General features: G+C 41.0%; 1 protein-coding gene across 4 annotated transcripts in view; it reads right to left on the minus strand.

The window, feature by feature from the left end:
* Nucleotides 1-22,980, minus strand: part of LEF1 (lymphoid enhancer binding factor 1) — a 96,429-nt gene that overhangs the window by 11,939 nt on the left and 61,510 nt on the right. The window contains exons 6-12 of one of the 4 annotated variants that reach the window (XM_084625878.1): nt 22,553-22,643; nt 19,427-19,510; nt 17,496-17,618; nt 16,229-16,391; nt 9,918-10,025; nt 5,323-5,371; nt 4,650-4,690 (exon numbers count right to left, since the gene is read on the minus strand). In XM_084625878.1, coding sequence (XP_084482004.1) covers nt 4,656-4,690; nt 5,323-5,371; nt 9,918-10,025; nt 16,229-16,391; nt 17,496-17,618; nt 19,427-19,510; nt 22,553-22,643 — 653 coding nt within the window. In that variant the 3' untranslated portion in view covers nt 4,650-4,655. The remainder of the gene's footprint in view (nt 1-4,649; nt 4,691-5,322; nt 5,372-9,917; nt 10,026-16,228; nt 16,392-17,495; nt 17,619-19,426; nt 19,511-22,552; nt 22,644-22,980) is intronic. The other 3 variants (XM_084625880.1, XM_084625877.1, XM_084625879.1) reach the window with 3 other exon arrangements.

The raw sequence follows: 22,980 nt of genomic DNA on the forward strand, positions 1-22,980 counted from the left end.
CAGAAGTCTCAGGCTTATCTCCCCTGCTTAGACCTAAGGATTCTCTCTTTTTGCTTCCTCTCCCAACTATCCTCAGAGCCCTGACCGCTTGCCCTCTGACCTCGAATGGACTCCCTACATTTGTAGAGATGGTGCATGGTGTGCCAATTTAGCACTTTCTGCTTCCCTGAGATCTTCAGTTCTCAGACCCTTTAGTGAATCTCGTTTTAAGGGCACTCCCAAATGCATCATCACCACTCACCCCCAGGGAAGTCCCAGAGACAGATTTCACAAATGTCTGGCCAGGACAGACTGCAACAGCCCTATTGTGGGCTTTGTAGTACATTAAGGAAACTGATGCCTATTGTAGGCAAACTATACCTGGGTTTGGAAAGGACACCTATCCTAGCCTTCAAAGTAAACGTTGTCCAATCTTAAGTTTGGTGGACTTATGTTTTCTGAATCAATCTGCCCATTTGTATTTCTCACTGGAACACATTTGCACTGCCCTTATAATCACACACAGAATCACTGTATCAACAAGCGTCATTCAAAAAAAGCTATCTGCACAGAACAAACAAGACAGCTCAGCTCCAATGGAGAAAAAGATGCCTACCATTCTCAAATTCCATGTTACAAACTGCTTGAGGATAGAGAGACAGATATTATAATACTTCCCACGCCAGGTAGGGAAAAAACACAAACACTTGCAACACATTCATCCATTTCTATTTCAGCTTGTAAGAACATTCTCTTTGTTATCTACAGAGTTCACAAAAATATTCCAAACACAAATAATTCACTTGAGGCAGAGCATCTGTTCTGAGAATCAAAGCAATCCAAGAAAAAATGAAAAATGTCCCAATAGTCAAGAGGTTTAACTGTTTTATCTAGAATGGAATCTATTGAAGTTTGATAAGTCCTACACGTTAACAGATTTTAACCACTTAAGTATTTTACCCATCTACAAGAATTCAGAAAGGGTTTAAATTTGGACTGTGATGATAGTAAGTCAAAAGATCAGTTTTATCATAACTCTAAAGCCCAAGATTAAACTATGTACCTGACATCTTTATTAAATTTGTCGAGGAGATAAAAGTTGAGCCAAGCAGGATATTTAGTCACATACTGAAGTATAATGGTTTGTATCTCCCAATTTTAATACTTGGGCCACCATTGTTCTCTTATTGAGCAAATGATTCCATGAAAACAACAAGAACCATCCTACCTGGTATACCTGCATAATAAAAGTAGACAAGTTCCACATGACCTACATGCGTATAATCCTTGAAAAATGACCCTTCCTAAGTATTTTCAATTTCAATACAATTGACAATATTTACTAGAGGCTCCTTTTTCTGTTTTATCATTAGGGATATGATCTTTGCTGTTTAGGCATCAATCTGTTCCTGCTTCTTGTTCCTCATGAGCTTTTCACTATATAAATCACCTCTACAAATAATAGTGAGGTCTCAGAGAAGAGGATTTCAGGTGAATAAGCAACAGGACTTGCTTGCAGAGGAGTTTCTAACAAAGAATGAGCCTGTTTTTATGCATGGTACAGAGCATGCGTTTTAGCACAGTACTCAATAAAACTTGTATTTAGAGACTGCTAGGAAGGAGCTGCTGAGTCTAATACTTAAGGCATTCACTTTTACTTCTGAGAAATCTGACTTCCGAGCAATATTTGCTGTGCAGACTCTAATAAAAAGTCAAGTTTATTATAGAAAGGAGTCCGGGTCAGATTTTCTGAAATTTTGCATAAAAGGCAAAACATCCAACCCTACATTTACTTGTATATTTTCCTCCACTCTATTCATTTCGACAAAACAGCACCCCTCAGATTTCACTATTGAAAACAACAAATAGCTCTTCAACACAACCCACTTTAGACTGAACAACATGACAGCATAACATGCAGAAGGGTAGTGAGTTGCACTCTGAGTGGCATACAACACAAAGGAAATAGAGTAGCTTAGCTTGTATTCCTCTGGTAGAGCACAAGCAGCTGTACATTCAGTAGATAACAGTTTTACTGGCTACTTTCAAAGCATGAAGTCAGCCATGGAAACAAATAGAAGATTCAGTAGCTACATGCATTCTCTTTCTGTAGCAAAAAGTTTTTCAGGAGGAGGGAGAGAAAGAAGGGACCTGGAATGTGGTTCATACTCCACACTGGCAATGAAAGGGTTAAGGGGCATTGGTGAGCTCAATTAGCAACTACAAGCCATGTCAGGCTCAAGTAAGGCTAATATGTAGGGAAGGAGCTTCGTGGCAAATATAAAGAGAAGGTTTCAGGGCACAAGGGGAAAGAAGCCCAGGAGAGTAGGCCCTGGAGTTCTCTCCTGAGAAAAGAGCTCTGAGTTAGTCAGGAGAGAGACTAAGAAACTACAGGGGTGGATAAAAGAACCAGATCTCTTGGGGGAAAAGCTCTGGGCAGTATTGCTCACTACCAGAGCCAGAAAGGAGCTGGGCAAGAGGGCCGAGGAACAGACCAACATAGGAACAGCAAGGAGTTGGAGGGAGCAGACCTTGGCTTTTCACTACTTTGTCTTAGGACCAGAAACCAGAGGGGGTGGGGGGATCTGGGTTCCCCTCCCCAAACTTAGGAAGGTGGTGTGAAACCCCCTGATGCAAGATATAAAGACTACCGGAAGCCCTGAGACAAGAAAGTGGAAGGACTACTGGACTCAGGTTTAGGGGCCAAAAACCTTGACATAAGGTCATTGAACTCAGAGGGCTGAGCCTGAGAAACAGCAGACCGCTGCAGGGCCAAAGAGGCTGTAAGGAGGGGGTGACAGAGGAGGCGATCCTGCCAAGCCCAGCCATGAGAGGGCATGCTGGCTGGTGAGTCACTGCTCTGTAGGACCTGTCCATATTAGTATTTAACCTTGTTATGATGCCTGAAACACTTGAGGACTTTTGTAAGTACAATCTGGGCTAATTAGATTGTGAAAATGAAATATTTCAGCTGACTCAGTGTCCTCTAAAAATGGATCTCCTTACAGAGGAGGAAGCTGAACGTCCTTCCAGCACAAAGATAGAGAAACAAAAATTCTGCTGTGGTACAGTCAGTGATGAGCTGCCAAAATCTTAACAGGTTCCCTCCTCACCCCACGAGGGGGTTGTTGCCCACCCCCGCCCCCCGGGACTCCTGCCCCATCCAACCCCTCCCCTGTTCCCTGACTGCCCCCAGAACCGGGCAGGAGGGTCTTGTGGGCCACGGTAGTGGGTGCCCACCCCTAAGAGCCAGAGGGACCTGCTGGGAGCAGAGGTGGGGAGTCCCGGAGATGCTTACCTGGAGCAGCTCCCAGGAAGCATCCGGCAGGTCTCTCTAGCTCCTAGGGGCAGGGGAGCGTAGCTGGGGGGGAGCAGGGCTGGAGCACCCATGGGGAAAATTTGGTGGGTGCAGAGCACTCACCAGCAGCTCCCTGCCCCGCCCCCAGCTCACCTCACCTCCGCCTCCTCCACTGAACACACTGCCCCGCTCGGCTTCTCCGCCCTCTCCCCCGGCTTCCCGCGAATCAGCTGTTCAGCAGGAAGCCTAGGAGGGCTGAGAAGCAGGCGGTGGCTTTCCGCTCAGGCCGAGGGTAGTGGAGGTGAGCTGGGGCGGGGAGCGGTTCCCCTGCACTCCCCCTCCCCCCGGGTTACCTGCTGCAGCGTGGGCACGGCCCCCCCCCCCCCGTGCCCTCCCCCGCCCACCTCTGCCTCCCTGGGCCTGAGCAGGAAGCCACGGCCTGCTTCTCAGCCCGCCCCGGCTTCCCACGTGAACAACTAATTCGCAGGAAGCCGGGGGTGGGCGGAGTGGAGAAGCAGAGCGGGGCGGAGGAGGAGGAGGCTAGAGCACCCATGGAGGTGGCGCCCAAGGCACCACTTTTGGCTGGTTAAATTTAGAAGCCCTTTTAGAACCGGTTGTCCCTCATGGAACAACCAGTTCTAAAAAGGGCTTCTAAATTTAATAACCAGTTCTAGTGAACCGGCTCCAGCTCACCACTGGGTACAGTCTATACTGATAAGCATACCAGATGCCTTTAGTGGATATCCATTGTGTAAATTAATAGTGATCTACCTTAGGAGAGTGAGATGGAGAGAAGAATCTCAAAAAATCTCTAAAATGGAGAACAGATTTTTTTTTTTTAATCACTTTGAGATTTAGCCAATCATTATGGGAGAAAAATTCTTAATATATAGTCTGAAATATAGTCTATTTTCTTATACCTTGCTTTTCATTAGTGTTTATTAATCATTTTCAATTAAAGAAAGACTATGAGAAAAAGCAAACCAGTGCACCCAGCCAACCAGCAACAAGTTAATTGCAGTGCTATAAAGCACAACTCTAACCTGCCCTTTATGAATTTTGTGTGGCGTGCTGGCTGGAAGGGTTTACGTTGCTTAATAAAGCCATCCTTGTGCTTCACAGGCAGACTTGCAGCTAGTCAGTGAGGTATGGTCTGTTTGAAAAATGTAAATAAGAAAAGGGAGGTGGTAAATCCCTAATACATAGCCGGTATAAAAACCATCAATAATCAAAACAAGGTTTCTTTGGGATATGGTATTTCTATAATTTGTGCTAAATTTAGATTTAATCGTAAAATTAAATCTAAGTAGTTTTACTAGAGTGTCTCTTTTACAACTGAGTTTTAGCAGTAAAGCTTTAGAGATGTTCTTACCATGCTTCAGATGTAGGCAGCTGTCATTCTGGGGCCTGTACCTGTAGAAGATTGTTGTTCTTTAACAAATTTCCACTGAAGAGATTTTGCACATTCCAAATAAGTTTTATGATACATTATAATATAATTTGTTTTGTTCTTTTTTATGGTTCTTATACCAGCCATTTTGTTGTTTTTTAAATATATTTTTCAAGTAAAAGGAAAAGAAAGAGACCTCACTGATGCTTTGAGCCAACCTATAAGGCAGCTGTTAGTGTACAAAAACTAAAATGTAAAAACACAATGGAAATACTACAGTGGCTACTAAAGTTTCACATGAAAGGATTATTTAGTGTCAAATCACAGGTCTGACACACTTTCTTCTAAGTCTAAGTATGATAGGGAAATGGGCATAAAGGAAATAAACAAGCAAAACAAGACAATAAAGATGGCAATGGATAAGTTCATCCAAAGTTAAAATGCCTATTTGATGCATGTTTAATCACTCACATTCAAAATAAAATATTTTAAAATATAAAAAGATGTGAATCAGAAACAAGTGAAAGAGCTGAAATGGAACAGTCAGTGCTGGTGGTTGCGTGTGTGTGTGTGTCTGTGTGTTTGTTTTTGTTTGGTTGGTTTTTAAAAAAACAAAAACAAAAAAACCACCACAAGAGAGCCACTCTCAACATACCTGCTGTTGACTCCTGTAGCTTCTCTCTCTTCCTCTTCTTTTTCTTCCCCTGGAAGATAGATGAATTTACCATACCATTCTATATATAGAATTATTTTCCCTGTGTCACCTCCACCCACTAACTATTAAACGAATTCTGTGCATAACATCCCAAATCGGAGGATATTGTGAAAAAGTGGCATTGAAGCAATAGCATTTTCAATGTAGTTAAACCCAATCTCACATTTCTTCCAGCTGTTCCAACTGTAGTCACAGTTTTACCCTTTTCATGCTTATGGAGAAACAGGTGCAAGGGCCTTAGAATGCGTTTTTTAAATGTGACAAGTCTTCCAGCCACCTAGCATTTGCCAGCATTATTTGGTCACAGGTAGACCACCAACAGAAATATTTTCTTGCCGATGTAGAAACACTAGGTCAGTGCCATAATTTACAGTCCTAAGATGTCTTCATAGATCATCTTAGAATCTAACAGGAAAGAAACAGTTTCATGTGACACCAACAGAAGGGTTTTCCAGGTGCAGAAATAGCTGGCAACTAAACTTGCCCTCACGTTATAAATCACCCAGTAAGAGTTTGGTCCAGTATGTTAACTGTAAAATCAAGGTCCTGTGTGTCCTGAGGCTGAAGAATTTGCCATAGAAGCCACCCTTGGAGCAGAATTGTGTTCCAGAAACTAAATTTTCATTAAGAAATTGCTAGTCCTTGTGCTTGCAAAGATAACCTTTTAAAAACATGAACCTAGTATAAAATCCATGCAGCATGGTCTCTGAGTTTGCAAAGAGCCTGAAACAATATCTCAAAGAGTCATGAACTGCCCCACTCATGTAGATGTGGCATTAACTGCGGAACGTTACCTCTGAAACATGACGGCATGCATTTATATGCACCATAATAGATGGAAAACAACAAACAGTAAGACATTCTGTCTGGAACAACTTTTGTTACGTAAGTGCATGCAACATTTGTGTTATTGGTATTGAGAGAATGGATTACTCCTTTGAAGCTCTCCATGATCATGCCAGTCAAATTGTGGTCATCAAGATTGCTGTTCACTCACGAATGCTATTTCAATTGACTACAGTATTCTTACTCACTGTCAAACTGTTGGACGTATAAGTGTTCCATCTCCTAGTCAGCTACATTTCAGTGATGGACAAAATACTTTATTATATAGATTGCTTTGTCATCCTTCAGAATTAAAGATACTATACATAAATATAAGGTAATATTTAGTTTTCAATCCAGTTTAGGGGAATCGAAAGTAAAAGAGTTACCTTCTAATTGAGGTTTTATGCTATAAAAAGTTGTACTACTTTTAACTCGGGCTAATTTGCTTTCTGCTGCCTGATGGATTGCTAAGTAGTGGCATAATAAAAAAAAAAAAAGGTAGGTATAGCCAGTCCATCTGAACAGGGACATATTTACACAGAAGCCCTCCTTGCAAATCAGATCTTGTCTACACTTGAAATGCTACAACAGCACAGCTGCGCTGCTGCACCACCATGTAGTGCTTCAGTGTAGACACTACCTATGCAGACAGGAAGGGTTCTCCTGGCGGAGTAAGTAATCCATTTCCTCAAGAGGTGGCAGCTAGGTCAATGGAAGAATTTTTCTGTCGACCTAGGGGGTAGGTCACACTGGAGGGGTAAGTCAGCTTCACTATATTGCTCAGGGGTGTGGATTTTTACACCCCAGAGCGATGTACCTGAGTCGACCTAACTTTTTAACATAGACCAGGTCTAAGACATTTTTAAAATCAACTACATGATACCAGAAGCTTGCTCGGAATATATTGAGTTCAAATGCAGTTTGTGTTTACCATATTACTCATGAGTGGCAGGATAAAGCTCTCATGTTAATAGGTAAAGTGATCAGCCAAAAGGATTGGTGAACAACTCTTGATTTGTATCAGCTCCTCTATTCAAGTATCTCAAAGCACTTTTGCAGACACTAAATTCCAAATACACGTGTGTTAGGTATGTCTACTTCACATGTAGAAATGAAGGCACAAAGTGTTAGATTTTACAAAGTTTTTTAGCCACTGAATGCAACAGAATGGATAAGGATAGGCCATGAAAGGCTTTACATGTGACCAGAACTCCTGCCTTCCTTTAACATTACATGAGCACTTATGTGACCACATGGCAATCATGCCAACCCACACAGTCGAAGAATGTGTCAGTAACAGTTTCCCCCTTCATACATGAAAGAGGGCAGGGCCCCATCTGTGATCTTTTACAAAGCTTCCATTTTTAGGTAGGCCCACAATTTTAGTTTGTTGGCCTTAGCCCATTCTAACTGCCATCTCTACATCCTTCAGCGACATTTCTTCCCTGCCCTACATTGCTATCAAAACTCTGGTCTTCTAAACCTCCTTGGGATGGTGACCCAGCTAGTATTCGTTAAGAGTCTGTTACCAAACATTATGCCAATTTCCACACAGCACTCTTCCAATCCTGGCCTGCATCACTTCTGGTGTTCACCTCCTTGCCTGTCCTCAGCAGAGCGCCAATAGCAACAGATAATTGGATATGAATAAACTTCCAGAGGCTAGATCAAGACCAAACACTTAACTCCTGAGCTAAACCAAACTTCAAGGTCTTCAAAAGCACATCAGCACCCTGTTCCACCTATACCGCTAGAGAGAGTGCCTCTTTACAGAGCAGTGGTCATGATGCAACATGCAGTTTGGGAATACCAGGAGAGCAAGACCTTTTTTGCTTGACCTTGTCATCTGAGGTGAAATTATGAATACACTGGAGCATTAAGATAGATGAAAACAATTAGAAATTAGATCAGGAAATTCGGGAAAAGCTAGTTGTCAGCATTCCCCAAAAAAGGTATTAAATTCTGGCAGCTCAGACACTGCTGCATTAACACTATTTTCTTGGGTCTCCCGTAATGGTGTTATCAAATGACAGACGTAGTTTTGCTAGCAATTTCTCCCTCTTTACTGACGAGGATCCCAATACAATGTCTTTTCAAGAATACCATGAGATTTTTTTTTTTTTTTGCCAAGAAATGTTCCTTCTTATGAGATTTCTGAGAGCACCCGAATAAAACAAAAGCATCACACTGAAGGGGTGGGTGGAGAGACTATGTTGTGTAAAACTAAGCCACCAGTACATTAGTAGCCCCAAAACATAGTGACATTCAAGGGTATTTACACCTCATGTACTAGATGTATATTGACCAGTCTAAAGTCCAATTCAAACATAACCAGGCAAAGTGACCATTTAAAAAAAAGCGAATCACTGTTGAAGCAATTTATTTTAAGTGATAAACTGCTCTTTACTGGGCTCTTCTGCTCATCACCCCTGCTAACACAGAACTGTATTCTGATGAGAGAAAGGTACTGCAACCTTGCGTCCAAGAGCATACGGTATAATATGCTGTGTCCATCATATGCATGCCCCCAGAGAAGCATGATGAAGTACTACACAAAACAGTTGGTGACACCAAAAACAGGAGTGCCCTCATTTGCAATATCAGAATACCCAAGAGTCTCAACATGGCACTTCTGCCTCATTGTCAGAATGTAATGGCTAGCAGCACGCTCTGATTTGGGGTTGAAAATAATGTCGACACAGTCATTAATCTGGATGTGCTGCACTGGAGATGGACATCAAACCTAATTTCCCTATATCTTGTAGTTGCCCAGGTTGAAAGGACAAGTGTATTAGGGTAACTAGTTTATTGCCAGCGTTTCCTCACACGGGTGCTGGTTCTCCTACCCAAGGCACTGTTACAGTAAAGGATCATCCCATCAAACACTGAAAATAAGTCTTTTCCTCTACTTTGGATCTTACTCAGGGTGGCTTCACATGCTGAAAACCTTAGTGACAATTTGATTTGGTATTTCAAAATAATTTAGGATTTTTGGAGAAATGGAAAATTTTAAGATTTGAGATAAAGATCTGTTTGCCGCAAACACACTGATTTTTATGTTCTCCTATAAAAGTGGCCATTCTGTGGAAGTTCTCTCAAAAGAAGATTTTTGGATAGTCATCGGCCAAGACCAAATGGAAAACAGTACGTGAAATTTGAAGAGAGTTACTTTCACTGGGCTATACATAGTAATACAAGAAATTGTATAGGACATATGATAATATTGGGTAGGAAATCTTAATGCAATAATTCTACATATTGAACTTTGAGTTTCCTCTTTCACAAAAATATGAGGCATCATGCTCATGCATTTCAAGACAGAATGCATCAGTCAGAAAGTATTATGGCTACAAAGTTTTCCAAACTTGGATGTTTAAAGTTTTGGTCTTCACATCTATATGTATTCTCATTTTAGGCTAGGATTTTCAGAGAAGTCTAAGGGACTTAAGGTGACCAAACTCCCTTTGGTTCTTTTGACAATCTCAGATTTATTTAAACATTAAATATCTACTTCACTCACTCAGTTCTACACTAATTTGTTGTGATGTAAGCAGCACTAATGCAACAAGCAAGCAGATTTCCTTAAAGGAAAGTAAATACAAGGCTAAGTTTTTATGGTCCTTGACCACCCCACCTCCCAGAGCCTTTCACAGTAAAAATCAGTTAGGAAACACTAGTTGAAAATATCCACCAAGTGAATGACTTACATAGTTATCTCTTGCAGACCAGCCTGGGTAAAGCTGCATATGTAGCTGCCTTTCTTTCCGAGCTAGTTCATAATATTTAGCTTGTTCTTCACGGGAGAGAGCATGCCACTTGAAATAAAACAAAGTGTTAAATTAGGAAATACATCATACCCAAACAATGTGTCTCATGAACAAATGTTTGTGACCCTTTTCCACTGCAAGTGGAGAAGAAATTCATTACTTATCACAAGCTCTTGCATTTCCTACCCAACCATTTGAACATTTGTCAGCATTATAAATGTCAGCTGCCTGGAGCTAGACAAAATTTGTTTATGCCAACTACAGGATTCTCCATATAATCTATTCAGGGAGCCATGATTGCCCACCATCATGTGAGAAGTCCACAGTACTGTTAATAAAAATAAATGTGCCTTTACGCTGTCTTCTCCATTTCACATATCTGAGTGCAAACATTAAAGATACATCTACACTGCAGCAGTGAAACTCTGCAGTTGTAGCACCATAGTGTAGATGTTTCTTACAATTGACGGAAGGGTTTTTCCATCAGCGTAGTTCATCTCTCTCAAAAGGAAGTCACTAGATCAATGGAAGAACTTTTCATCTAACTTGCTGCATCCACTCCAGGGATTAGGTCAACCTAACCCCAGCACTTGGTGCAAATTTTTTCACAGCCCCAAGCAACGTACAGAGACTGGTCTTTTTTAAGTTAAGACTAGGCCTAAGGCTCGGTCTACACTCAGACGTTAGGTTGCGATAGCTACATTGGTCGGGGTTGGGGAAGCCACACTCCTGACAGACACAGCTATGCCAACCAAACCTTCAGTGCAGGCACAGCTGTGTCAATGAGAGAATGCTTTCATCAGCAAAACTAACTTCATTCAGGGAGGCGATGTTCCTAAATTTATGGAAAAAACCATCCCATCAGCATACAGGACATATGCCTACAGGACAAGGGAATGCTGGCATAGCTATGCCAGCATACTTTCCACAGTGGAGAGACAGCCTAAGTAAGGCTCCAATACAAGAGAGCCTCCTGTCTTAGGTTTAAAAACAACTAATATATCCATATTCCTATAGGCGCGACTAACTTGAAGGCTGGTAAATGAAGTTACAGAAAGAACGTCAGAAGCTATTTGGGGAAGGGACTTTTTGTTTGGTATTTGTACAGTGCCTAGCACAGTAGGATCCTGTTCCATGATTAGGACTCCTAGGCACTATTGTAATACAGAAAATTAACTTTTGCAAGTTTGCTCCAGTAAGGCAACCAGATAGTCCAACTGCATCCTAGTAACCATCAATTCAGCATTATAGTGGCATCTGCAGCTCTGCTTGTGACCTAATGCTGTGACCTGTCCCCCTGCAAACACTAAGCCAGTCTTTTGCTGGCTCCTTGGTGCAGAGAAAAGTTTCTGAAAGTACTGGAACAAGGACATTTCTCCTTTCCATCTTCCTAGCTTCATTAGTGAATTTTCCAAAGGCCAAAAAAGGGATGCTTTGTTATTACCCACATTTAAAATCTAACCTGCATAGTTGGTGGGACACTGCCAGATAACAGGGTCAGTGTCCAACCCTTTTCTACTTCAGAACTAAAGGGTTTATATAACTTTTTAAACTTGTGCAGAGTCAAGTTCACTGTTTTCCCCAGAAGAGCCATTTCCCTTGTTTGTTTGGATTCTTCACACAACATGGAAGAGTTGTTTTTAAAAATAAATGATGTGACAAACTAGCAGGGAGACTCAGAAGCAGGAGTGCCCACCTGAAATTAACTACTTTTAACAAAGGACTAGGATTTCAGGTCAAGAATGTCCTTTTAATGTCTTTCTTTTTGACACTTAGGTTTAAGATGCACAGTAAAGGTTTGGGTTTAACTTAGCAAATTCCAATATGTTGCTGAAAGCATAACAATCTATCCTATTTATGGCTTTCTACCAGGCTAAATGCATGGTATCTCAATGCTATCCAAAGAGCACTGACTACTCCAGAATAAATAATGTTTGTCTTTTACATCTGAGCAGTCAGTCAATCTGGGTCACCCAGTAAAAGGAAAGTAACAGCTAGGGAACAAATTCCACACAAAGAACGCCATTCAGGCAGCAGGCAGACACAACTACGACAGCCAGATTTCAATAGAAAGAGAGGCTAGACGAGAAAGGTCAGAGTACCTCAAATAGCTGCCAGTTTAAGCATTTCTGCTCCAATGCACGGAAAGTGAAAATCCTTAGGAAAGTGTTTAAGACAAGACACATTTTTGGGAAGATTATGCTGTTCAGAGCAAAATGATGCATTGAATATAGCTGCCATATGACCATGAAAATAGAAACATCTTTCTAATAAAAGAAGCTCACCTTTCTGTTCAAAACTTAGTAGGAAGTTTACATGTAACATGAGGAGGTGAAAGTGCAGTGGCACGAGGAATTCCATTCTATTTTTTGGGGTCACCGGTTCCTAAAGGTCATGTAACTGTTTCTGATGTGGCAGAGCAGCACAAGTTTCATTTCTCATTGGCTTAATTGTTCAGACCCCTGGACTATCCAACAAAGCCTGGACTTCAAAATCTTGCAGAAGATTTTCTTGTACAAGTGCAGAGGCCCCTTTGCATAAAGGAGATGTTCTCCCATATCACATCTCTTGCAAGTCAGCTACACATGCAAATTAAGGTTTCATTTTTTATTTTTATATAAATAAATAAAAATATAAAGGATTTAAGTTCAGGGTCTAAAAAAAGAACTCAGGACATCAAAAGAATTCAGAGTTTTTCTCTCTCTCTCTTTTTTTTTTTTTAAATCAGAAGACATATCTAATATTTGCCTGTGGTGGATGCAACAGTTAACAGTTCTCACTGATCCCAGAGTGCTGACAACTTAAAACCTAGACTCTCGAGAGGCTCAGAGAATAGGAACTCTTCCCACTTGCATCTAGGAGTTTGTCAAAGAGGTCACCATTCCACAATAGCATCAGAATGCCCAAAAGCCTGCAAAGGTGTCAGAATACAAGCTCTTTGAGGCAAAGACCACATCCCTGTGTTTAATTGACAAAAGGCAATGAAAGGGGATGAAGGAGAGATAGCAAATAAGGGCTCATCTGCACTTGACACACTAGAGTGGTGCAGCAGCAGCATTTCAGCATAGACACTACTTACACCAACAGGAGGGGCTCCAATCAGCACAGGTAATCTACCTTCCCAAGAAGAGCTATCTAGATTGACAGAAAAATTCTTCCATTGGCCTAGCACCGTCTACACCGGGGGTTAGTTGGCTTCACTGTGTTACGCAGGGGTGTGGATTTTTCATACCCCTGAGCGATGTACCTGGATCAACCTAACTTGAGTTTAGACCAGGCCTAAGGTTACAAACACTCAAAAGGTACATGTACACACACACTCACTCACACACAACATAGGTTTTGTGTTTGTTTTGTTTCGTTTCGTTGAGGGAGATGGGGTGGGGTGGATTAGTTAGAAAGTAAGAGCCACATAAAGTTGTTGACACACCTTAAAAGTAGGTCTTGAGGTACATTAGTGAGATTAGCGGGGTAGCCTGGATTAAAAGATTCTGAGATTTGTGAGATAAACAAAATGAAGTATCAAGGCTAGAATGATTAGTGGAGAGGAGGAGAGCAAGTCTCATTAGGCAGGGCCATGAAGGCAGTAACAAGAAACTTGAGTTTGTGATGGAGAAGGGGCAGCCAATGAAGTGATTCAAAGAAGAGGGGGAGGGGTGAGTGGTCAGACTGCCAGGCACAGGAGATACCATGGTAGTTTCATTTTGTAAGTATTCAAAGGAATAACATGAATGTTGGAAACTAGAGAGAAGAGCGGTTGCAGTAGCCAAGACAGGAGGAGAAGGGTGTGATGAGAGACTTCACTGTTTAAACAGATTTCTTCATTTGGAGGGAACAAGTAGCCATGTTATAGCAGAGAAACAGCTCTGCTATAGACATAGTTAAAGTTGTTTCATTTTCTGTTTTAAGGTGGATTCTACAGGCTCTAAAACCCATATACAGACTCCAACTGTCTTGAAATTTGCTGTGACTCATGGGAGTGCTGGGTAGTGTTAGTGGTCCAAATTTGGGGTCATTGTTCCCAAGAATCATCCCTTCTAAAAACCCAACATTTTACAAAGTCGTATAATTCATGGAGCAGCACGGGGATGTTGGAGCAGTGAAGAGTGTGCAGAGATTGGGAGGGGAGATTAGGAGACAGGGCTCTGGGGCTTTGGCAAGGGGAGAGAGATAAATGGGGATTGGTGGCAAGAGAAGGAGATCAAGGGGAGACGATGCAGATGTAGGCAGGATGAGGTGTGGTATGGAGATATTGGGTGGGCAGGGATTAGGGGCAGGGGCTCTGTCAGTTCCATATCTTCCCCTCTTGTTTGACGTGCCAACCCCCCACCCCGCACTCTTCTCCTCTTGTCCTAGCTGAGCTGCGAAGTGGGGGCAGATGCCTTCCATTCACAGATCCATCAATTGGGCAACAACTGAGGGCCAGAGGGGGAACACCTCACATAATGAGGAGGATGAAATGGCAGGAAATGATCCCTTCTTTCCCTGACCCTCCGTGTGCCAGCATCTGGGAAGGCTAAGGGTACATCTACACTATGGAGATTACACCAGCATAGCCGTGCCACCATAATCCCATATAGTTCAGAGCTTCTTCAAATCCCCATTTACATAACTGAAGTCAGCCAGCTCAGAGATGTGTGAACTGCTCCACTAATCTCAGGCAGAGAAACAAGGAGATGATGCAGGGGCAGTGAAGGAATTAACATGCAGCCAGTTCATTCTGTGGCCAGGTTAATCACTGCCAAGGAGCCAGGGGCAGTGGTACATGGGGATGCAGAGAAATTGTTTTAAATAAACCAGATTAAATTAAATACCCCAAAACTTCATTAATGTAGAGTTAAGGTTACTTAGTGGTGCCTCGTGCCCTTCCAGAACATAAAGAGTGGCTAATTTTAAGCCTCTAAATACCAGGAAATGAATTAAGGTACATGTTACCCCTTCTTTGCGCAGAGACAATCGGTATATTTCTACAGCACCTAGCACAATGGGGCTCCAACCTGGTTGGCTTCTAGATGCCACCACCATATAAAAGGTTAAATAATTTTTATGTCAAGTACTGTGTATTTAGAGGAATATTCCAGGGAGAGGACAAAAGTTACACAGGCTGACTGCAATTGCGTAAACGGAGATTTGCAGAAATTCTCACATCTAAAGTATTGCATAAGGGAGGAAGAAAACGTTCAAGATGCACACAAAATAGCTTATTCAGTCTTTGTTAAAGCACAAATGGGAATTTTCAATCTTCTGGCCACATTAAAAAAGAATAATCATAATCAAATAAAGCATGCTTTGATGGAGTCAGGAAGCAAAGTTTACAATATTCTTTACAAACAGAACCAGAATCATATTGACACCAAACTCTGATTTAAAAGCCAAAGGCTTAAGGTAGCTGGCACGCACAGCTCAAACTAAAGAAGTCCCAGAAGAGAAAGAAAAACTGTTGTTGGCAGTCTTAGAACTTGCACAGACAGACAGGCTTTTTAATCAGGTTACTTGGCACGTATTCTGATCTGATAATCTCTAAAGTAAAGTAAAAATGCAAGGTACCAAAGCAACACAGCTTCACTATATCTCCTTGGCTAGTTTAATCATGCTGGGCATGGATAGTTCTAAGGTCTGATCTATAGTAGGAAGATAGGTTGGTATAACTACATCACAAAGTGGTGTGAAAAATTCACATCACAAACAATGCAGTAAACCAACCCAACCCCTGGTGTAGACAGCAAAGATTCCTCCTGTCAACCTAGCTACCACCTCTTGACGATTATCTACAACAATGGGAGCATCCCTCCTCTCAGCACAGGTAGTGTCTACACTGAAGCTACAGCTATGCTGCTGCTGCATTTTAAGTGTAGACAAGTCCTAGGGATGGATTGTGGTCCTACTTAGAACCTGCATTTTATTTTTAGATCAATTGAATCTAATAAAAGTCTCTTTCCACTTGCTTTTTACTCCCAAGATGGAGTTAGTAAAATATTAAGACAGTCCACGGTAACATACACATTAGACACAATCACAACTTTTTGATTGCAGCACTGGACCTAAAAGAGAGGGGTAAGTCTAATGATATGGCTAACTCCCCTGCATGAAACCAAGATGACCGTTTTTATTTTTAGTTGCATATCCTTGCTTCTAACAACGATGTAAATACGTGTATTCTAGTCAGCGCATCAAGCCAGGAAGTTAGCCTTTTTAGAGGGTTTTGAGGCAATATACACCAATTACTAGTATATACATATTACTGTACATACCCTTCTGCCAAGAATCTGGTTGATAGCTGCGCTCTCTTTCAGAGTACACTCTGCTACGACGTTTGCTCTCATTTCTTTCATGTATAACATAAAAGCATTCAGAGGTTTTTTAATGTGAGGTCTTTTCGGCTCTTGCTCTTTTCTCTGTTCGTGCTGAGGCTTCCTAAAACGTGGTGGGGGAAAAGACACAGTATCTATTTACCTTTAGCCTAAAAGTTATTGAGAGGAATATTTCCAAGCTTCAATTTCAAATTAAGGATGTGCTACTGTATGTTAAGTGTGAGAGCTCGTGTTTTATCTACTACTGCAACTTTTGAACTTACAGTAGAATCTCAATGTTATGAACACCAGAGTTATGAACTGACTGGTCAACTACATGCTTCATTTGGAAAGAGAAATGGAGATGGAAGGCAGAAGAAGAAGATGAAAAAGGAAAAGCAAATACTGTACACTACTGTGTTAAAGTACTAAAAAATAAAAGGGAAAGTTTAATAAAAGTTCTGACGAGTCAAGGAAACTGTTTCTGGGTTGTTGCATTTAAATTAAAATGGCTAAAAACAGCATTTTTCTTCTGCCTAGTAAAGTTTCAAAGCTGAATTAAGTCAATGTTCAGTTGTAAACTTTTGAAAGAACAACCGTAACATTTTGTTCAGAGTTATGAACAACCTCCATTCCTGAGGTGTTCGTAACTGAGGTTCTACTGTATTCTGTATTTAGAACTGAATTTAGTGCTCAAGGAGGGGAGTGTTGGATTGGCAGTCCTTGATGATGAATGAAATTGTACTTTATTTATCCATGAGACAAACACTCTGCCAACATGTTTCCACAGTGCTCCAGAAGGCCATCTTTAGGGGTAAAAAAGTAGCTCAGTCTCCTTGCCCATTTATTTCTTGAGCACTTTGTGTTCATCTGCTAAAAAGAATGCCAAAGTATAGTGGTGGTTTTTACAGTCAACACCTTTGCACTAGAAACTGACTATCAGCTCACAAGCCTAGCTTCAGATAAGCCACCAAATGACAAAACAGCGTTCGGCAGCTACCATCTTAGATAACATTCAAGGGAGTGGCTGAGAAATAAAGGCTTCATATCAATAGTGCTCCCATGAGCCATCCACTCCCCACTTTAGTTATGGTAAACTTTTACAGAATCATAATTCAGAGTGACCATGAAGGACACTTGTTTTGTTTTTTATTTCTCAGCTCTCCTTTTAACTATTAATCTGCAAACACTTCAGGATTTAAGGGCTAGCACAGAGAGGCAGACTCACACATGCATTAAGTCGCTGTCAGTATGTGGATGTTCTTGTTTGACTTGAGGTGTTACAATAGCTGGGTGAGGGATTCCAGTTGTGTGAGGGCCTGGAGGACCAGGAATCATATGATGTGAAAACCTAAAAACAAACCAAGTAGAGAGTCTGTAACAATAGGAAGAACAGGCTGCATATCCAAAACTTGTACTTTAGCAGTAGAACACTACAGAGCTTGCAACGAAGAAGATGTAAAAATTAGTTAGCAAAGATTCATGCATTGTATCTAAGCTTATTCAAAATAGGCCAACATTTTGGACTGAAGAAGTTATTTTATTACCTCTCAGATAAAGAGATGGCAATGTGCACAAGGAGGTGTAACATACCTATTGTTGCACTAGACATCAATAAAAATACACATTCCCTTAACCAAAAAGTGCATTTCCACATATAAATACTGAAAATATCCATCACCAGCCAACAAAGGAGGGAACTGCCATGCGGGGGGGGGGGAGGGGCGAGAAAGGGGGCAGAAGCAAAAAGGAAGAGAAGAGTCCTTTCAAAAAAAAAAACCCAATAGGTATGTCTGTATTTAGTTTTGAACCTTTTGCTTTTCAAAACATTTTATAGTAAACATGTAAGGGTCCAAGATCATTTCCCCTATAACCCTACTTCTCCAACACTCTGCGCTAATCTTTTAACTCTGAATGCAAATCTGGTATTCTGGGAGGAAAAACCAATTGGTTCTTCCAGAACTAGATTTCTTTCCCTTTCATGATGTCAAGGCAGAAGAAAAAAAATCATCCTCTTAATCAGGGGTGCGCTCCTCGAAGTGCTGAGCATTCTGACTCCAGTCAAGCAATGCACTTAAAGCACATGTTTATCTTTGAGCGTGCAAAATAGTCTCACTGCTGTCAAAGCAAGCACGTGCTTCAGTAGCTTGCTGGATTGCACTCCCAAGTAATCAGTACTTGCAGGATCAAGCCCAAAAAGAGAGCAGTTTACTGCATTTGTTCATGTTAAAGCTTATGCTACAGTGATTTGCACAAGAGAACGTAGTAACCCAACCAAATGAGGTTGGGAAGGGGCAAAGTTTGTTGTGGAGAGAGTAGCTATTTTCCTCTTGGATACCCTGACTGAGACATGCTTGTAGTTTACCTGAAAAGGAGTAGAGGAAGAGTAATTAAACACAGAAACCCATATAAAAAGTTGTGAGGAGACCACCACTTAAGTGGACAATCCAAATCCCAGTGTGAAAGCAAAGCAAAATGCAGAGATGGGACATTGCAACCTTGTGTACACCAAGCACAGGATGTGTAAGGCATCTTTTGAGAGTGCAAAAGCATTACAGAGAAGATTTGGAGTTTGGCATGGCTAAGTCTCAGTTAGCATTGCTTGCTTGCTTGCACTAATATGCAAACATAGTGCCTGATTCACACACCAGTACAGACAGTGTGTGTATTTACAGCTTGTTGGCATCCCTTTCCTTCTAATAGCTCTGGGCTAAGAAATTCCAACTTCGGAGTAGTTCTGCATATTTCCACATGGCACACTACCCAATTTGAACTATTTAAGAGCGTAATTACATAATTCAAACTAGAATGAGAAGTTTTGCCTGGTTTCATATTTGAAGAATAAAATCTTGGGTATTTCCTAATATAGTGTGTCTAACAATAATGCCCATTTTATATTAAATGGTTTGATTAACGGTTAACACAGTTCGTAAGTGTTTCTAATGTCAATACTTCACTGACTGCCAGGAAAATGCTGAATGAGACTAGTGTGGGATCCAGGCAAACTGTACATACACAGACATTTTAAATAAAAATTATACATACATTTTTCGCTGACTGAAAAGTAAGCAAAGGCAGACCAAGATGCAAGCAGAAGAGCAACTTGCCCTTTAATGCCAACAGTTACTCCCCATTCAGTCATTCACCTCCTACACCTACCTGGACATGGAAGGGTCGACTGAGAGTGAGGATGGGTAGGGCTGCCTGAATCCACTCGAGATGGGATATACAGGCTGACCTTGCCTGAGGTCACAGAAGAAAGGAACCCATCAATAATATGATATTGTATTAAAAGATACCCTAGAGTCACAAGCACTTGATGGGAACTCAGCATGGTAGCATAAACAGTTATCTGCCATGTATTCTGTAGCTCATGGGTGTCTACATGCTTGCACTGAATAAGATTTCTCTCTCGCCCACTGAAAAGATATTCATTATCTAGGTTTTGTTTAAAAAAACCCAAACCATTGCCTAATTTTAAGTCATTGGGCCAGATTCCAATACCCTCAACTCCTGTGGAACAGTAGTCCCAATGCAATTAATGTACAAGTACCAGAATCTGGCCCACTGTTAGTGTATTTACAGTGAGTCCCACAGAACTATTTGGAGAGTTTTCTTCTTTTTTTGGGGGGGGGGAGGGGTGGAATCTTTGAAACCGAGGGACTGTCTTCATTTTGCATCTTGTATAGTATGTCACAAGTTGTCAGCACTTTTAAGAAGCTAAAGAAAACTTTATATTTATTAATAAAATATAAATAAAATGAAAGTACATTTTAGTCACTTGGGCTTAAGGCTCTTTTTTGTTTTTGTGCAATCAAGTGACTAAAACCAGCTCATTTGAAATCCTACCATTCTTTAGAATGTCTTAAAGATATTGTCTCTCTATATGGAATTCTATCACCAATTAATGCTTCAAAACACTGAACTTTTTCTGCTTAGTTCACATCATCTTTACTTCCAGTTGGTGTTGATGCAACTCTTGAACAAGGATTAATGCACTTAAGTAACGAAGTTCAGACAGAATAATTGATCCAGCTTTGAAAGACTAAGCACAATCAATTCTATTCAAACACTTATTGATAGACAGATTTAGTGTTAAAACTGGGATTTCCAAAGCTGCTGGCATTTTTTATGCTCAGGATAACAGTTTTCACACTTCAAGTGAGCGTGTGTGTTGGGGGGTGGGGGTGGGGGGGAGAACAGTGCTCAAAACCAGTAAAAAAGAAGAGGTAGAAATCTCAGTAATGCTGCAGCACAGAATTGAGCTGGAAGGAGGCAGAGCATAACGGACTGTGGAATATGTTCAGGTATGAGCGAGCACTGCTGAATAGATTTCCAAATTTGACAATTAGCTAGTCTCTCCTTTTCTTCCTTCTCCTTTCAGTTTCCTTCCTCCCTTCCACACCCTCCCACTTTCTGGATCAAGAAACTATTCAGAAGTGCTGTCACTTAACCAAAGCTGGCAAAAGGACCACCAGAAATCATCTGGTAGTGGTGGAGGCAGCGGTTCAGTCTCGAGACCAGTGAACATTAAACTGGAAATCAGGTGCTCTGTCTTTGCTATTAACTTACTATGTGGCTTTCAGCAAGTGATTTTTGTCCTGATTCCACAAGGCCCAGAGCTCAGACTCAGACTTTACGTCCAGAAGGGACCATCATGATCATCTAGTCTCACCTTACCTCTTGCACACTGCAGGCCACAGAACCTTGCCCAGCCACTCCTGCAGTAGACCCATAACCTCTGGCTGAGTTACTTAAATCCTCAAATCTTAATTTGAAGACTGCAAGTTTCAGAGAATCCACCATTTACTCTACTCTAGTTCAAGCCAGCCAGTGACTTGTGCCCCATGCTGCCAAGGATGGTGAAAGACTCCCTGAATCTCTGCCAATCTGATCTGGTAGGAAATTCTTTCCCAACTCTAAATATGGCAGTCAACTGGACCTTGAGCATGTGGGTGAGACCCACCAAACACCTGAGAAAGAATTCTCCGTAGTAACTCAGAGCCTTCCCCATCTAGTGTCCTATTTCTGGCCATTGGAGATATTTGCCACTATAAGCAATCATCATACCACCCCCTCTATAAACTTATCAAGCTCAGTCTTAAAACACGTTATGTATTTTTGCCCCCCTTGGAGGGCTGTTCCAGAATTTCATTCCTCTCACCACCAGAAACCTAAATTTCAAGTCTAAACTTCTTGATGGCTAATTATATCCATTTGTTCTTGTTCCAACTTTGGACCTTAATTTAAAGACTCTTTCCCTGCTGTTTAGCCCTCTGAGGAATTTAGAGCAATCATTTCTCCTCAACCTTCATTTGGTTAAGATAAACAAGACACGCTCCTTAAGTTCAGAGGCTGCTCAGCACCTTGCATATTCTGGTCTGAAATGTATGTTGGTTTCCCCTCAACCTAAAATTGGGATGATAATACTTACCATTAGGTATAGGGTGACCAGACAGCAAGTATGAAAAATCGGGATGGGGTGGGGGATAATAGGAGCCTATATAAGAAAAAGACCCCAAAATCAGGACTGTCCCTATAAAATCAGGACACCAGGTCACTCTAATTAGGTAGGGCACAGAACCGACTGACAAGGCGTGGGATTCTAATTCACTTAACCCCTCTGCATTCAGTTTGTCCTCCTATAACTATATATATTTGTTATCCATTCTAAAATGCTTGGAGATTCTCAGACGGTAAGTGTCAAGCATTATTGATCATCCTGTGATGGGAGACCCTATACATAAATACGAGCTCCTGAAGGAATCCTACTGTGAGCATTGGGAGTAGGATCCTTATACTGCTAGTGTTAAAAATTAATATATGAACTCTTCAGTAACTGAGTACTAATCTCAAATCTTACCATTTCTGTAAGGAATGTAATAAAGTTTGTTCTCTATTTTGGTGCAGTTTTCAGTTAAAAAAATCCGTACTTGAAAGTTTGTTACAAGTCATTGCAATTTTGGGTTGTTAAAAAAATTGATCTTTAATTCCTTGAGACCTGTTTTTCTGCAATCCTACCAAATGCCAAGAGCCATAAGTGTGAGCCATAAGAACTATTCTCACTTCAAAGTGAAATCTATGTATTTCAATTTCTGTACATGTTAAAAAACAGATCCAATTTATTTCAAAGATCAACATTTTTGATCTTTCAAGCTAAAATAAAATAGTCACTTCTCTCACTGTAGTAATGTTTTTCTTAGTTCATAAATTCTACAATTAATTCAATAATCCTAGAGAGGATGTGTATGAACATATGTCTAAGCAGCAGCAAGAGGATCTTACCAGCCAAGAGGTGGCGTTATCTGTCCTACACCACCAGGAGACAAGGGATAGAAGGTAGGGATATCAGGAGCTGGAGGATGTCTGGACATGCCTGTCAGAGAGTATGAATAAGAAGTTTGGTATTTGAGTGAAAATGTGGTGATTAATGCTATAATACAAAACTAACATGGTGAACATCACAGTAAAAAACTGTTGTTCTATACAAGAAAGTCTAGCTTCATTTTTGGTTAGTATTAGAAGAAAACACCATTAATTCCAGCCTTTAGAATAATAAATAGAGCTTGCATCCTCGACTAGGGTCAGGATTAAAAAGAAAAAAAAAAACCTTGTGGAAAAAGTAAAGGGGAAGGAGGGAAAAAAACCAACAAACATGACTATGAATGCAGCCACCATGAGATCTAAAAAAATGTATGGAGATGCTTTGGCAA

This window comes from Lepidochelys olivacea, assembly GCF_965140295.1.
Source record: "Lepidochelys olivacea isolate rLepOli2 genome assembly, chromosome: 4".
NCBI lineage: Eukaryota > Metazoa > Chordata > Testudines > Cheloniidae > Lepidochelys > Lepidochelys olivacea.